Raw genomic sequence first — 16,274 nt, forward strand, 5'->3', positions numbered from 1 at the left:
TTACAAGATCAACAGAATATATATCTTTATTTAATATTCTTAATAGACTTCACAATACCTTCTACCTGATAAAAGGTCTCCAAGGCAGATTAGAATAAAATAAAATTAAAACACAATTAAGACAATGAATGTAAGATTGTAGTTTTCCCTCCTTTCAAAACAAAACCAAAGCAGCCATCACTATTTACAAGGTAAAACACATGAAAAACAAATTTGGGGGTTACTGTTTTAAAATACTGCTCAAGCAGTTGTCTATAAAATAGGGATATGAGATTTACGGTAACCAGAATTCAGTGCTGTGCAGCAGGATAGGACTGATTCTATAAAAGGTCACAACAAGGTCCTAACAAACAGCTGCAAGAAATTCCACTTCCCTCCCCAATCTAAAAGTCAGGTGTGAAAAAATAAGGGAAATTGTGCTCCCAGCTGTTCCAGGATATTCCAGTGGGGTTGACTCTCTCTACCATCTTCTCTCTGTTTCCCAGATCTGCAAAGCACAATAGGACTTGTTACTCTTGCTACGCTACAATTTGTTACTTCAGTGTTTACCTCCTATGTTACTGGAAGCCTAAATAAACCTAAATACAAGCTAAAGGTAAAGGTAAAGGGACCCCTGACCATTAGGTCAGACGTGGCCGACTCTGGGGTTGCGGCGCTCATCTCGCTTTATTGGCCAAGGGAGCTGGCATACAGCTTCCGGGTCATTTGGCCAGCATGACTAAGCTGCTTCTGGCGAACCAGAGCAGTGCACAGAAACACCGTTTACCTTCCTGCTGGAGTGGTACCTATTTATCTACTTGCACTTTGACGTGCTTTCGAACTGCTAGGTTGGCAGGAGAAGGAACTGAGCAACAGGAGCTCACCCCGTCGCGGGGATTCGAACCGCCGACCTTCTGATTGGCAAGTCCTAGGCTCTGTGGTTTAACCCACAGTGCCAAGCTACCAGGTGACAAAGGTTTCTATCTGTTATCAGATACAGTCATCTAGAATACAACCTTTGCCTAAAGCCAGCTCACAACTTAGTACGACAACAAAGACATCTGCTACAGAGCATTAAGATAGCACACTATCTATAGCTACTTCAATGGAAAAATCATCTGTGGACATTGGTAGGGAAAAGATAATAATCGATATATTAACTTGCAGATCTAGCTTTTCATCTAAAAACTGTCAGGGTTGCATCTCTGTAGCAAAGGACCAACTCTAAACATTTTGTAGAACACCCAGACCACAAAACAAGGTGTTTGTACCCAACACACAGGTTTGCCGCTGCCATGTCTAGTTGCGACCTGTGTTTTCTCAGAGAGGTGAAAGCTGAAGAGAATGCAACCAGTATTAGCACATTACCTAGGGTACCACCTTGAGATCCACTGAGTCATAGGCAGATGTTCTCATCAGCTCAAGAGGCCTCCTCAGGACAGTGCGTAGCTCTTCATAGTCTGGCTTCTCTTCATATTCCAGGGACATCACTTGTAGCAGATAGCTCTTCAGGGCTTCTAGAAAAGGTCAACATGGTTGTCAAATGAGAATAGCCGGCTCCTACAAAGCAGTCATTCCAGTATTCCCACGTTGTTGACCCAGATGGCATCTGAAAATGTGGCTGACTTGGCTCGGCTGTGGGCTCAATACCCTTCATGGAGACCACGTTGCAACCATAGTGAGCTCATAACGAAACCACAAGCATCAAAGAGAGCAAGCTAGATGTGTTATTTATGTGCTCACAATAGTTTTAACCTGGCATTCTATATAAACCCATTCAAGGCACTCTAGCAAAAATTTTAAATTATCAAATTTTAAAAAATCACCAAATTACAGTAAAGCAACATTACGGTATGGCTCAAACCAGATGGTAGTAAAAACCTACTTTTAGAGAGCGCCTAAAAACACTTGCTGGAAATGAAAGGCCTTACCTGTCTGTAAAAAGACAAGCAGCCACAGGGCTAGAGGATGACCACTTTAGAAGATCATTGTAAAGGTGAGGCCCCACATTATCTGACAGCAGAGCTGGAGAAACAGCACAGGTCGCCTGGCTCCCAGCCCCTTGATACGTCTATCAGAACCTAGGTCTTCAACTTGTGGGTTGGGATTTTGTGTGGTCTAGAACACACTCTTCTGACGTGACACTCATATTATCAATTTTCATGGGTGCAAAGTGGCAGAAGAAAGGCAAGAGCCTTTTTCAGTAAGAAAGGTTTTTCTGGCCAGCTGTATGCCCTACTTTCCTATAGCTGTGCCTGAGGTGTGGAAGCGCTTTATTGAGCAAGGAAACTATTTCACTTTGTTTCTATGGCTTTCTAGACTTCGTGCAGAATGGAAGTATGCTGGGGACTAGGAACACAGAAGTGTCTTCTGCAGAACAGAAGCAGAAAAAATCTACCCCACCACATGCATGCAAACACACACACACACACACACACACACACACACACACACACACACAGAGCTCTCCACATTGTCCTTCCCTTATAAGCTCACTAGAACACAAGCTAAAAAGCAATTTGTGTGAGGGTGTACCATGAGTATAAATACTGTTCACTGTGGACACACTGAAATTAAGATCTGAGCTGCAGAAACAATTCCATGAACTGTCTTGGGATACAATCTTAAAAGTTAAATTGGATTTCAGTTAGTAAAAAAAACAACACCAAAATTGGCAAGTGAAGCAGTCATCCTTGCGATTTGATACCACCTAACTTTATGAGCAGGCTTCTTAGCAATTGTGACCCCCAAAACACTTTAGCGGCACAAAATGAGTTGTAAGCCTTTCTAATATCACCTTTCAATATAATGATATATAGAACAACTCTCAGGTGTCCCACTGAAATCGTGCATCTTTTTTAAAGAAACAAAAATCACTGGTTTTCAATAGCTTCTCAGCTTTTAGGCTAAGAACAAGTGTAGAAATCTCTGGCTTTCATTTAGTAGTAATGCTAAGGTAACACTGTATTAAGTATAAATCAAAAGTAAATATATGAAAGTGGACCCCATGGTTCAGGGTCAGAGGTGGGTCTCCAATCTGGACCAGTTGAAGGCCACTGCACTAGAGCATATTGCCAAATAAACCATTACAGGGACATTGCAGGGGCACTGATGTTGGAAAGTGTCAAGAGAAAGAATGCAGCAGGAGTAGAAATCTTGGTGCATGTCACATTGGCTATTTCTATATGCAAGGAAATACAATCCCTCAGTGTTGCTATCTGGCCAAGCCAGTTAAAACTTCTAAACTGGTCTCACTCAAGTCATTACCCCCTGTACAGGGAAGCTTTCATCTCACAGGAAAAGCAACTACTGGACTGTCTCAGTAAGAGCTTTGAGAGGCTGTCTATGTGCTTTGTGTGAGGAGACCAAAAAAAGGGCACACACTAGAACAAGTTGTATTTAGGACGGCTTTGATGGCTAAGGAGAATTAAGAGAAAATGAAAGTGAATATGGGGGCCTGTTTACCGAAATCATAACAAGTAAATAAAAATGGGGGGGAAATTTAAAAGGAAGAAAATGAGATATCACAACATCCGCCACCTGGAGTCCCTAAAAGAAAGCTGGGGTGCAAATGTAAAGCTCGTACCTGGATTTGATTTCCAGTCAAAGGAGAGACTTGGAGACTTGGTAACATCTGCTTTGTACCTACAACAGAAAAATTGGTGAGCCCCTCAAAGAAGAGGTAGAGAAAAATAAGGCTGAGTTGATACTTTTAAAAAGACACCCTTATTCTCTCCTACTCAAAATGCCCCAAATACAGATGCACAAGCTAGGGCCCATCTTGTACGTTGGGTAAATGTGATATTTGTCCCAGACTGTGCACTGCAAGTGACACAATAGTTGTCAAGCAGTTAGTTACCAGACTCTGTTGTTGCCTTCAACCACGGGCGTCAGCCAGTCTAGAAAACAATGAAGCTTGATGGCAGTTTCAAGGAACAATATGTACAATACTGTATTTATTCGAATGTCATGCACATCTTCATTGCCCTAATTACGTCGCGGAAATTAGGGTGCGCATTAGATTTGATGGCACATTTACATTCACCAGCAAATACTTTTTTGGTTTCAAGGTTTTGAAAACTGAGGTGTGCATTCGATCCGATGGTGCATTAGATTAGCATAAATACAGTACTTTGGGATTGTGAAGGAGGGAGAGTATAAGACTAGCAAGGAGGCAGAGCCAAGAACCAGTATACCAAGTGAGGGAACTCACAATGACTACTCTTGATGACTGTTGCAACTGACCAAGGGAAACCTATACTAATACTAGTTTGAAAGCCCTAGCACAAGGAATGGGGAATCTATAGCCTTCCAGATGCTGGCAGGGGTCCAGCCAGCATGGCTAACAATCAGGAAGAATGGCAGTTGTATCTAGCAGCTTTTAGCTATCTACTACAAGTTTTCTTTTTCACATAACAAGGACAGAGAGGTGGTCATGATGAAACCAGGGACATCTCCCATGCACAGCGCACACCTTTCCTTCTTCTGCATGACCACACAGGGACAGTCAAGGTCCTCAGACCAGGGAAGACATCTGCACAGCCACTTCACTAGACAGTAACCCAGAGACTCAAGATCACTACGACGAGATGGAGCTAACAGGGTAGAAAAAGAAAGCATATCCAAGTATGGAACATCAATGGCACAGTACAAAAATTGGGGTACAGCCTTATAATCACAGTGGTTCACATGGACTGCAGTCACATCTTGGGTAAATTACTGCCTTAGCATGTGCTTCAATTTTCCACTATTTATTTCAGGGTTTTACTTGCCTTAAGGTCTCCAGGCAATTAATAAAATCTTACAACACCTCCAAAAGACAGGCTGTAACTAAGATGATCTCTCTGCATCTCCTTTGCTCTGTGAAAAATACCAATCAAGCAACTGAATGACAACATTTATTTGCATATTACCTAAATATAGAATCCTTTTTGCAATAGGAAGTAGGAAAATCACACCCACACCAAAGTACATTTAAAGCACATTTCTTCCCCAAAATGATCATAGGAACTGTAGTTTCTTAAGGGTGTTGGGAATTGTAGCTATGCGAGGGATAAACTACTGTTCCCAGGATTATGCGGAGGAAGCTATGTGCTTTAAATATGGTTTAATGTATGGTGTGGATGTGACTGAAGTGCAAAAAAAGTAAAAGTTTTAAAAATACATGAGCTGCCTCTTGCTGTTAGAACATAAAGCCAACTTCAACATTTCCTTTTCCCTCATGCACCAAAAACGAAATAGCCTCAAAAATTAAATATGCTAGCCTGCAACCCAGCCAACTAGAATTAGTCCTTAGTGATTAATCACTGAGAGCATGTAGACATGGGAAAAAGTAAGATCTTGACTGCCAAGAGCAGCCTCTCCCAATATGTTGCCTTCCAAATACGTCTGTGCTACAACTTGCACCATTCCTGACCATGAGCCATTCTGGTTGGGGCTAATGGGAAGTGAAGTCCAAAACATATGGAGGGTACCAGGCTGGGGAAGGTTGGCCTAGAGAGGAAGCACAAAAGCATGGAGATACAGTGACCTCTTCAAGTGCACAACAAGTTAATGCCACTTTTGGATTGTTGCTGTGCAGTTAAAGCTTATTTGGAGGCCATGTGTAACAACCCCCCCCCCCAAAAAAAATAAAACCTGGGAATTTTGTGATAAGGAAAGTGACAGGAAAATGGACTGGAAAGTGTGGAATAACACTTGATGCAACATTATCTAACCTTCCCGCAAACAAATCAGAATGAAAGTTCAATAAAAAGCCAGTGTTGCTGAACCCTCTCCACAAGCAAAGTGTAAATGAAGCAAGATGAGTGCTCAGTAAACAGGTCATCTCAAAGCTTCTTAAGAAGAGGAGAAGCTGGAGGCCAGGCAAACCAGAGAGCCTTATTCCACAGGAATAAGGAAGCACTTCTTTTGTGCAAGGGACCAACAAGTTAGTCAGAGAAGGGCCAGCTCCTGGAAAAGTACGATCAAGGGCACAGGAGAAAAGACCACAGACTGAATCAAAACAATGGCTTACACTGCCCACCCAGTCTGTTTCTACAGTGCGACATTGTCACCCACCGGCTCCTTTGTGGCTATCAATGCTGATGAACTCTATGGTGCCCTCGTGGGGTTTCCTGCTGCCTTCACATTCAGGTACATGCTTGCCCCCAGGGCTGTACCGGAAAGCAAAGCAGTAATCTGCCAGGGTGATCTGGGGGAAGAAGAGGAGGAGGAGAGAGTGACCCAACAGCAAAAAGACAAAGATCTACCAGCCTGGCCTTGCAAAGCACCCCTTAGTATCTGCTACTCAGCAACATTTGCAATTGCCTTGTGCCCTTAAGCAACAGCCAGGAAGGCACCAAGGTCAGAATGAATGGAGCCAGAAGGTGCAGTCATAAGAATCACTGCTCCCTAAGAATCACTGCTCCTTCCATGCTATGCAGTAAGAATGTAAGAAAGTACATGCTTCTCTCACACAACCTAGAATGAGCAATAGTCTAGGGTTTGCAGGCAAGATGAGAGGAAAAGGAAGGAACTTTTTGGACTGGCTATTCTTAGCAGGAGCGATGGAAGAGAGTCTCTTATGTCTATACTTGGGGGAGCTCTGTAGAACAAAAATTATGTTCTCCTATCCTACAGGAACACCCTTCAGCAAGGACACATTCCTTGTCTGTCCCTGCTCCATTCCTTACCACAGCAAGGTCAGCTGGATTCACATATATGTGCTGAGCATTGATGTTCCCATGGGTATACTCATTCTCATGGAGGAACTCCAGAACATCCACCTAAAGACAAAATGGAAGGCAGAGGAAAAATGACACCCTTGGAATCCCTGCATTTCTCAGAGTTACTCCTAACCAGAGTAGTTTCTGCTGGTGATGGCGCATGGATGTTTGACATATAGCCTCTGGAAAGGCACAGCCGAAACATTCACATAGCATAAGTCACTCTATGTCTGCATAGAGGACTGTACTCCTAAAATCCACAGGCACAGAGCTGATCAGGCCACATAGTGTGACGTGCAGCTCTGTAAGGACTGGAGAGAATTACCCAAACCCTACTGTGCAAACAACCTGAGAAAGATCCTGCACAGCACTGCACTCTAGTCATGCTAATTTGCAGTTCTGAGGACCAAGCTTAAATGTGACAACATAGCCACATGCAACATTAAACTCACAGAGGCTTCTCCTCTGCAAAACACCTTCAGGAAGGGATTCATTTTGATTAGTGTTTACCAGATTTAACACTCTGCCTGGCAGAGTCACTGTATCTTCTGGTTCCTTCTCTCCACAACTGCAGGTGGCCGCTACTCTCACAGAGCAGCAGCCTTTGCTTCATAGGGTCTGCTTCCTCCCATCTTGCTTGACCTAGGAGTCAAGCTCCTGAAGTAGGCCCTTGGCTTCAAAGCCCTCCTTCTCTGGAGGAGAAGGGAGGAACATTTGAGAATAACCTGAATCTTTGAAGGAGGAACATGGTGTTGGCTATGCAGTCCAAAGCTCAACCCTGCCCAGGTACAAATGGGAGAGGAGCAAAGCAGAAAAAGGGGGTTGTGGGTAGTGAATGAGCAGGCAGAACTGGAAAATGGGTGGGGACTCTCTCTCCATTCTGCTGCTGGGTGCGTGGCAGGGAGGAGGAGATCATTGAGGCTAATATTAATGGTTCCATCTACCGGACCAAGAGGGAGAAGTAAAGCCTTCCTCCTCTAAAGGAGAAGGGTGGGCTGTTGTGCAAGATTCTTTTCCTGTCATCCAGTTGTTTGCAGCTCCCCTCATCAGTTTCCAGAACTTTTCTCATCTTAGAAACACTGGCTTAGAACTCTGCAGGGCACTTGGTAGGGAAGAAAGTATGAGGGGTAAATGAATTGGGTGGGAAAGGGTTAAGCATCATCTGCTGCGCCACTTCTGACACAAATCTCATCCTTGCAAGGCCACTTTGCAAGAATGGGGGAGGGGGACAACTGTCAGATTTAAATACAGCAGCACTGTATTATTTCTACTTAAAAGCACAGCTTTGATCAAGGATGAAAGGAATGAAACTACTCTCCAGGTTATTCTTGTTGAAGCATGGCAATCACCCATAATTCCCTGGGCCCAAAGCTGGCCTGCAGTGGCAGAAAAAGCCTCAGTTTTACAAAGAGACTTTTTGAGAAGATTCCTTTTCATCCATTCTCCTTTTGGGCATTTCATACCAGTCTGATTGCAAGCTGCAAGGCTGCTTTCTCCGTCATCTTGTTTGCACAGTCATCCAGGATGCACTGAAGGGAGCGGCCCAGATAAGAGAAGACCAGGAACCTGCCAGTCAAAAGAGATAACAGCGCAGCATGTGAACTGTGCTATTTGTTGGAGGTTTGCATCCACTATTGTCAGACCTCTAGGACGCACCCCTCCATCTGTATATAAACTACCTCCTCTTCAGATCTGTGAACAACAAGAACTACCAGTAATCAGGATCTGTAATGGGAGGAATTCAGTTTCTTTCAGCTCACCTTACTGCAGCACTATGACCATGACCACACTCCCTAAGCTAGCATATTCAAAATGAAATACTATCAGAAATCTTAAGTAGAAGAATTCAAAGCAGGAGGTAGACTGACAAAGAAAGTCAAAAGCACAAAAAAGAGGCTCCGGAAGTAAAATCATAAAATCAATGTCTAATTTGCTCTTCTGGGAAAATAGAATAGCAATTGAATAAAGAAAACGGGTTCAGCAACAGAACAAAAGCGATCCAAAGGGATTGTGAGAAAACAGCAACATTGATGGTGAAAGTAAGATGAGATAGCATAGCGCAGAGGAAGGATTTGGGAAGTAGAGGGAAGGATGGCTCACAGGAGTTCCCATGGCAAAGCTTCCTAACCTGTAGTTACTATTGTGGAGGCCAAAACCAACGCAATTAGGGATCCCCAGCAATGGTACTGAATGCTGTTTCTTCCACTTCTCCACTACAAAGAGAGACAGAGAGAACATTGGTCTTACTTCTGTTAAGTGATTTCCTTGTCCATGTTGCCTCCTTCCACTCACTCCAGAGGTCAGGACTATGTTAATCAGGATTGTGTTATGCACAGTGTGGGAGAGAGCGCCCCTCCCCATTTCAAGACATAGCTAGTCCCAGTGCTATTTTTCTAGAAAAAGAGGCAGAACTTACCATGAACACCTCCCTTGTTCTCTCATAATTGCAATAGCCCTCCCCTGAGAGGTGCAGGAACTGAGTTTCAGAAAATTCAGGCTGAAAAAAAGCCCTGACTAGTTTCTAGAATCAGCCTACTAAGCCTTAGTACTAGCAGAGGGAGAACAAGAGAGAAAGACAGTAACAAGAAGATTAGGGAATTTCTGTAATAAAACATCACGTCTTTTTTTTTGGGGGGGGGTTCATCTCCATCCCTCAGGACCACCACTCCTAATACTAGGGCTGACTACAAGCTGACTCCTAATACTAGGGCTGACCACCACCTCTTCATCTAGCCAGAGCTCCATGGGTCCTCCTCAAAAGCCTTGGGAAAAGGCATCACTTCTTCACAAGGCTTACATAAAGGGAAAACAGAGACACAGTCAAATTTGACTGGACTTAACCGTCCAGAGGTCCTTTACCTTTACTTTTTATAAAAACGACAACAGACAGACCCCAATAACTCCCTGGTGAACCCTGTGTCCCTCTCCTGAGACACAGTCTCTATCTGCACTATAAGTTTAAAGTAATACCGGTGTCATGGCTGGTTAAACTGTCATGGCTTCCACCAAAGTTTGTTAAGGGTGCTGAGAACTGTTAGGAGGCCCCTTTTCCTCTCACAGAGCTGCAATTCCCAGCTCCCTGGGGAGAAGGATTGGCTGTAAAACCACTCTGGGAATTGTAGCTTTGTGAGGGGAATAGGGGTCTCCAATAACTTTCAGCAACCTTAAAAAAAAACTACAGTTCCCCAGACTCTTTGGGGAAAGCCAATACTACTTAAAGTGGTACCATACTGCTTTAAACATATAGTCACTTTAATGACTCATCAATTCCTACCTGTGGCTTTCTTAGCAGCTCGCTGCATGAAGTTCTGTTCATTGAAGAGCCGTCCATCTTTGCAATCCTGAGAAGGGAGAGAAACTGGCACCGATATTCTTTTTATTGCCTCACTGCCCTCCCCACCCTGCACTTTAATTACCATGTTAAAGCGATCCTCTTTACATAGCTTCTCTAACACTCAATAGACAAGTAAAGAATTCCACTTCCACTTTACAAATGGGAGAAATCAGAGAGGAGCAGATGTAGTATGTTAGACCAGAATACCACCAGGAATGTCATCCCAATGAACCACAGTGCAGTTATTATAATACAACCCACATGTGACAAGCATTAGGAATAGAATTTGGGTTGTATTCAATGCTAGTCCTACTGAGAGTAGACACACTGAAATCTATAGACATAGCCCATCAATTTCATTGATCCACTCAGAGGAGAACTTGGATACAACCTTGTGTGTTTTTCTTTTGTGTATGAGTGGTGATTTATTTATTTTTTAAAGAAAGTTGTCAATCCTTATAGATAGGAAAATATAAAAATGCTAAGGCTCTGGTGGGTATTTTGAAATCACAGAGGGCCATGGGGAGACACCCCTGATGGTCACAGAATGAAGCTACTATGCCTTACACACAGCTCCTAACAGTTCGACCATCGGGAGATAGCCAATGTTAGCAAAACTCAGAGAAGACACACTGAAACCAATCTACTCATTAATTTCAATGGCTCTAGTTTGAGCATGACCAATGTTGGGCATCACCTAGCACCCAGTATCCTACTTCTATTGCCATTCTAGGCTTAGCAGCCTCTCTCTGTACCTTGCCTTTTATTAGTCGTATTCTTGAGAAAAGCCTATGAACTCTTCTTGTAAAGCACAAGAGAGTCTGGGTGCTCTGACCTGCTTCCTCTATGTGTGATTTCATACTTCAAGTCCTTCTTTGTGTCACTGATTATTGGAACTATTTGGAAGAGACAAGCTCCAAGTCCTCCTGCTGTGTTTGCCTTGACCTACATCTTGCCAAGCTCAGATCCCAGTTCCAGCACATAGAACGATCTAGGATACACCTAACACAGAGAGCTGAACTCACAAGTTTGAGGGAGTATTTCCGCTGGGAATGGCAAGCTTCAGATGCACACATTGCTGTGAAAGGATGGAATAAATTAAGGTCAATAGGTAACCCAGGAGATCTGCACCTACTATATGAAGACCGGTAGGTTAGCTTTATTTCACTCTTGTTATATTGATACAGTACCATCTCGGAAACAATAGGTATCAGAATACTTAAATACGCTGAGCAAGGAGCAGATCTGGACAACAAAGCCAACACTGCAACCTTTGGACACAACCTTTGTATGTCCACTGCAACCACAGCAAAGGATTCTAGGAAATGGTTAGCACAGATCAGAGATAGCAGTTGCTGCAGCTCAGCTTTTAGTCAGTGTTTTATTTTTGCTGTTTTTTCTGCCACTCATTTTGTTTTGTTTTGTTCCTGCTGCCAGTTGATTTGATTTGATTTATCTATAGGAGCAGATATGGCCCTTTTTAAAAAAAACCTTAAGGGCAGATTTTCCTTAATAAATTGGGACACAGAAGAGGTGGTTGCATTCTCTCCAGAATGTAATACCATGCAAGCACATCTTGTACCTTCATACATCAGTCCATAGTCACCCTCGCTCAGAAGTTTCCCAAGCTTCCATTGCTTGTTGTTCAGGTCTGTTAGGATCTCACCCTCTGGGAGAGGTCTCACGGTGGCACTCCTGTCCTTCCTGGGAGATCGGTAGCTGGGCTTTGCTTTACAAGAGAGACACAAGTATTTCTTACTTAGATTTGTAGCCCACTGTGCTAGGAATTCAGAGTGGGGACTCACTCTGCCCCCAATATTGCTCCCTTTGCCCTCAATATTGGGATGTGTAAACTAGGGAAACTAGTTTTGGGGGCAAATTTCATGAAAATGGTTAGCACTGCGATAGCAATGGCTTTTAAACAAGAAAATACAGAAAGAGAAACACAATAGGAGTTTGTGCAAAAATTCAAAGCTAGCCAGCCAGCCAGCCAACCACCCACCCGCCTGGAATCATCAGCAAATACAGCCATATGCAGAGCTAAAATCCTCACCTTTTGCCTTTGGCGATTTAGTAGGTGATACAGAAGGTGACCAGCTCCATTTAACTGCAGAAGAAGCATTTCCTTTGTCTGGCAATATTTCTGCCTTTTTCTTTGCAGGAGACCTCGGCAGCTGTTCTTGGTCTTCTTGGTTTAGCCCTGATAAAAGGTAGCACTGTCAGAACAACAAAGGTGTTTACAGGCAGGCCAACTGCCTCTACTCATAGATCTGCACTGGTTGCTTATTTGTTACCAGGCCAAATGCAAGGTGTTGCTATTCCTTTCTTCTGTCTGCAGAACTGGTACTGTCTGGTTCAATGTTTTTATATTGATGTAAACAGCTGTGATATATTTTTATGATACAGTGGCATATAAATAAAAAAAATCCTTCCAGTAGCACCTTAGAGACCAACTAAGTTAGTTATCGGTGTGAGCTTTCGTGTGCATGCACACTTCTTCAGATATGAAAGCCCATACCAGTAACTAACTTGGTTGCTCTCTAAGGTGCTACTGGAAGGAATTTTTTTATTTTGTTTCGACTACGGCAGCCCAACATGGCTACCTACCTATAACTGGTATATAAATATTTTTTTATAAATAAATAGATTTTATAAATACTGTTACAGGTACCAAATAATACCCGTTCCACACTTGTATGAAATTGGAACTCCCTGTCTATTGACATCAGACAGGCACCCACTCTAGGGAAGCCATATTTTGAAGAGCAAATTAGAGGACACATCTGCCGACTTCTGCTTTTAATTATGGATCGCTGTGATGACTCTCACAGGCAGGGCTAGCTGCCTGCGGGGAGGGGGGGCATGCTCCAGCGATGGTAGCCTCCCAGGCTGGCACCCCCCGGTGAGTGGCATTTGCACCCTCCCAGCAGGCGGCACTCGCATTTTTTACAATTAAGGGGTATAGAAATTTGGCTAAATATCTTTTTACAATATTTGGGCAATATGGTATACCCACAGATATACTGCCCTGCTGCTGCTATATTAAACCAGCTGGTCTCCTGTCACCCCATGGCGGCAGCCTGTGGGAACTGTGGGATGGCTTGGCAGCAGCAACAACCAAATCTTTAGGTCACAAACCCCCACTCGCTGACCCCATCATCTTAGTTACACTGCCTCCACTTCTGATGTGTGTATATTATGGACGCAAGTTCAAACACACAGATTGGAGCTCCCCCTGGCATTGTTGCTGAGTTACCACACAGGAGACAAACTACCTGCTTGAGAAAGGGGCATGGGTGGCAGGGCAGGGAAGGCAGTCTGGCAGTGGTACTGAGCAAAGATCTGCTTAGCGCTGCGATGTCTGGCCCAGCTGCCCTTAAATAAGCAAAATCTGAAAGGTGAGGGAAGGCTCCAAAAGCTGGTGCTGGGCCCTGTTTACCATTCCTGTCTACGATCCCTGAATGGTTCCGGCTCTTAACCTTCATCTCTCCAAAGCAAACAAGGACCCATGTTCATTACTGGGTGACAAAATGTCATGCTTATAACTAACTTCCCTGCAACTATTTCCACTTGACAGCTGTTGGGTGAGGGGGTGGATTGGCAGACAGTGAATTCCTAACAAAATCAGGCATAATACGGAGATCAGTATCTTAGATTTAAACATCACTCACTATATGGGTTTACATCTCCTTTTTGTGCCATCCATTATCCCTGGCTAATAAATGTGCTTCATGTTTAAATAGGAACAATAAGTTAGGAGGCCTAGCTGCAAAGGACTTTCAGCTGGGTCATCAGATAGGTAATGTTTGTCAGCTGCCACATTTGACTAAACATTCCTACCTTTCATTGAAGAAGTTGGAGTGATCTGCATGCCCTCTTCTTCTGCAGGAAGTCTGGCCCCACAGGAGGCACAAAAGTTAAAGGATGCCTCAACCCTCTGTCCACACTGCGGGCAAAAATTGACCATTCTAGAAAAACAGTGGGAGAGAGAAGAGGGGAGTGGGTGGACATAAATAGCTGCACGCCTCAAAATTGGAAAGTGATATTCATAATTTGGATTTGGTTGTTGCATCAGTGAATATTTTGATAGGGTTCAATTTACTGACTATCTAAAACTCCAAAGGCAATTTATAAGAGCAAGTAATTAATCTTCATGTGGTAAAAAGGAGTGGGGAAAGCAGCAGCTAATAAAATAGGGGGGTGCTTTGGGCTTTTGTGTGTGTGTGTGAGAGAGTGAGAGAGAGAGAGAGAGAGAGAGAGAGAGAGAGACACCAGGTAGAAACACATGCATACCTTAAGTGCATTAGAGTAAAAATGGGAAAGACGTGCAATTAATAAAATAACCCAAGGCCCCTAAAACTTATTTAATATTCCATCTTAGTTCACATAGTTCACCTGCTCCTCATTTAATCCCTGCAACAATCCTGTAAGGCAGGTTAGGTTGAGTGAGTGCCCCAAGATCACCCAGGGAGCTTTATGGCTGAGTGGGGATTTGACCCATACTCTAGTCTTGACACTCTAACCTTTACACCACACTTGCTCTTTAAAAACTTTTAAATCTGCAATGGCAGCTAAGGGGGTGGGGAAGCACCAAGACAGACAGTCCATGTTTTTGGAAGCTGTTTTTAATACATCCTCTCTCTCTCTTTCTCTCGTAAGCCATTTTATTTTATTTTAATTGAGGGGCAGGGTAAAGGCAGCACTGTGCGCCCAAACACATTTCACTAAGGTTCCAGTTTTGGTTTCAAAGCACACATTTTAAAGGGGCAACAAAACACAGGAAGTGTGCTTTTAAAAAATGAAAAGAAACAAGAGTAACCTGGCTTACCTTCTTTTTTTAAAGAAACACAGCATATAAATCTTACACGTTAAGAAACGTTATGAGGTGGCCACCCTCGCCTTCGGATCCAAGCAAGTGACCCTCTTACCTGAAGTCACTTCCCCTCCCTTGTCAGGAAGGCGGCCCTGTTTAGGGAAGTTTTTAATTCGGTTGGAAGCCGCCCAGAGTGGCTGGGAAAACCCAGCCAGATGGGCGGGGTATAAATAATTATTATAATTATTATTATAACTCACAATCCTCCTCGCCGGGAGACATTTTGAGCCACCACGAATTCTGCGAGAGAGAGAGCTCCTCTTCTATTTGTTTCAAATAAAAACAGATCGAAAATCCCGGGGGCAGCCCCCTGCAGATCCACACCACACACGATCAAAGGCACATCCCATCGGGCATCTAAAGCTCATGGTCCCCCCCCCCCCTGCCCCAAACGTCGCTTGGTTTAAGGGTGCTGGGAACTGTAACTCTGCTGGGTTAGGTGAAACTACAACTCCCAGGATTCTTTGTGAAAGCGATATATGACATATGGATGTTATAGAAAACATCGCCGTCTTATTCTGGAAGGACGTTGCTACTACCGGGCTTTTCCGGCTGCAAGAAGCTAACGCTGCGCCTCTCCCGCCGCATAAACAGCTTCACGCAGCAGCGGCGGCCATGCTGGGCCACACGAAGCTTCTTCGGCTCACCGCGACTGCTCGCCTTCGTACCCACCCAGCGCCGGCCTTCGCCCGCTTGTAGGCTGGAGCAACAGCGGCAAAGGAGGCGTCTCCCTCTTCGGCCTCCGGCCTCTTGCGTCCTTTGCCAAACCTGTTCATGTCGCTTCCAGTGGGGCTCCGGTCTGCCTGGGAAGAAGGAAGCCCGTTACCTCGTCCTGCCCGGCCCGCCGACCTCACGGAAGCGCCCACCGCGAGTCTTTCTCCTGGCAGGCCGCCTCCAGCGACGCCCTCAGGCGGCTCAGCTCCCCAGCCCACAGGGACCGCTTTCAGAACCTGCCCGGCCGGTTCATACCTGTGGCGCTTAATTCCCCTTTGCTCACATTCATCAAGCGCCACCAATCTTTCACGCGTGTTTTACTCAGTGGGGGCACCAGGAAAATAAAATCTGGGGCTTCCTGTATTTCTAGGTGGGCAAGAAATATGCTAAGATATCCAAAAGAAAAACAGTGTATATGTTGATGACAGGAGTCCAGCAAAAGGCGTGTGGGGCGGGGGAGACTTGCTTCCCGCTCTGGCACAACACCCATAGTCTTACCCCATTTTTTCTTTTATATGGGGGTCTTACTCCAAGGTAAGCACCTATGGGATTGCAGCCTTCGGCCCTTTAAAACTAGCCGGAGGATTGTACCCAGAGAGGAATCCCAATTTGGAGATTCCAAATTGCACTGAGTACCCTGTTAGAGATATTGTTTGAAGCGGCAGGG

At 44.3% G+C, this 16,274-nt stretch overlaps 1 protein-coding gene across 4 annotated transcripts; it reads right to left on the minus strand.

Annotated features, from left to right (window-relative positions):
• Window positions 1–15,996, minus strand: VRK3 (VRK serine/threonine kinase 3). Of its 4 annotated transcripts, none has more exons than XM_081169893.1 (14): window positions 15,566–15,996; window positions 13,861–13,988; window positions 12,074–12,220; window positions 11,603–11,749; window positions 11,046–11,098; window positions 9,961–10,027; window positions 8,815–8,899; window positions 8,150–8,252; window positions 6,654–6,746; window positions 6,040–6,172; window positions 4,454–4,574; window positions 3,566–3,624; window positions 1,348–1,496; window positions 1–487 (listed from the first exon to the last, which is right to left on the minus strand). In XM_081169893.1, exons 1-13 carry the CDS (start codon window positions 15,667–15,669, stop codon window positions 1,348–1,350), a joined length of 1,389 nt encoding a protein of 462 aa, XP_081026019.1. In that variant the 5' UTR covers window positions 15,670–15,996; the 3' UTR covers window positions 1–487. The 4 variants fall into 4 exon arrangements, with proteins under 4 accessions (XP_081026019.1, XP_081026022.1, XP_081026021.1 ...); XM_081169896.1 differs by having other exon boundaries at window positions 15,720–15,995; XM_081169895.1 differs by lacking the exon at window positions 15,566–15,996 and adding an exon at window positions 15,094–15,310.
• Between the last annotated feature and the right edge of the window lie 278 nt (window positions 15,997–16,274).

The sequence above is a fragment of the Podarcis bocagei genome (genome assembly GCF_964188305.1).
Source record: "Podarcis bocagei genome assembly, chromosome: 14".
Taxonomy (NCBI): domain Eukaryota; kingdom Metazoa; phylum Chordata; class Lepidosauria; order Squamata; family Lacertidae; genus Podarcis; species Podarcis bocagei.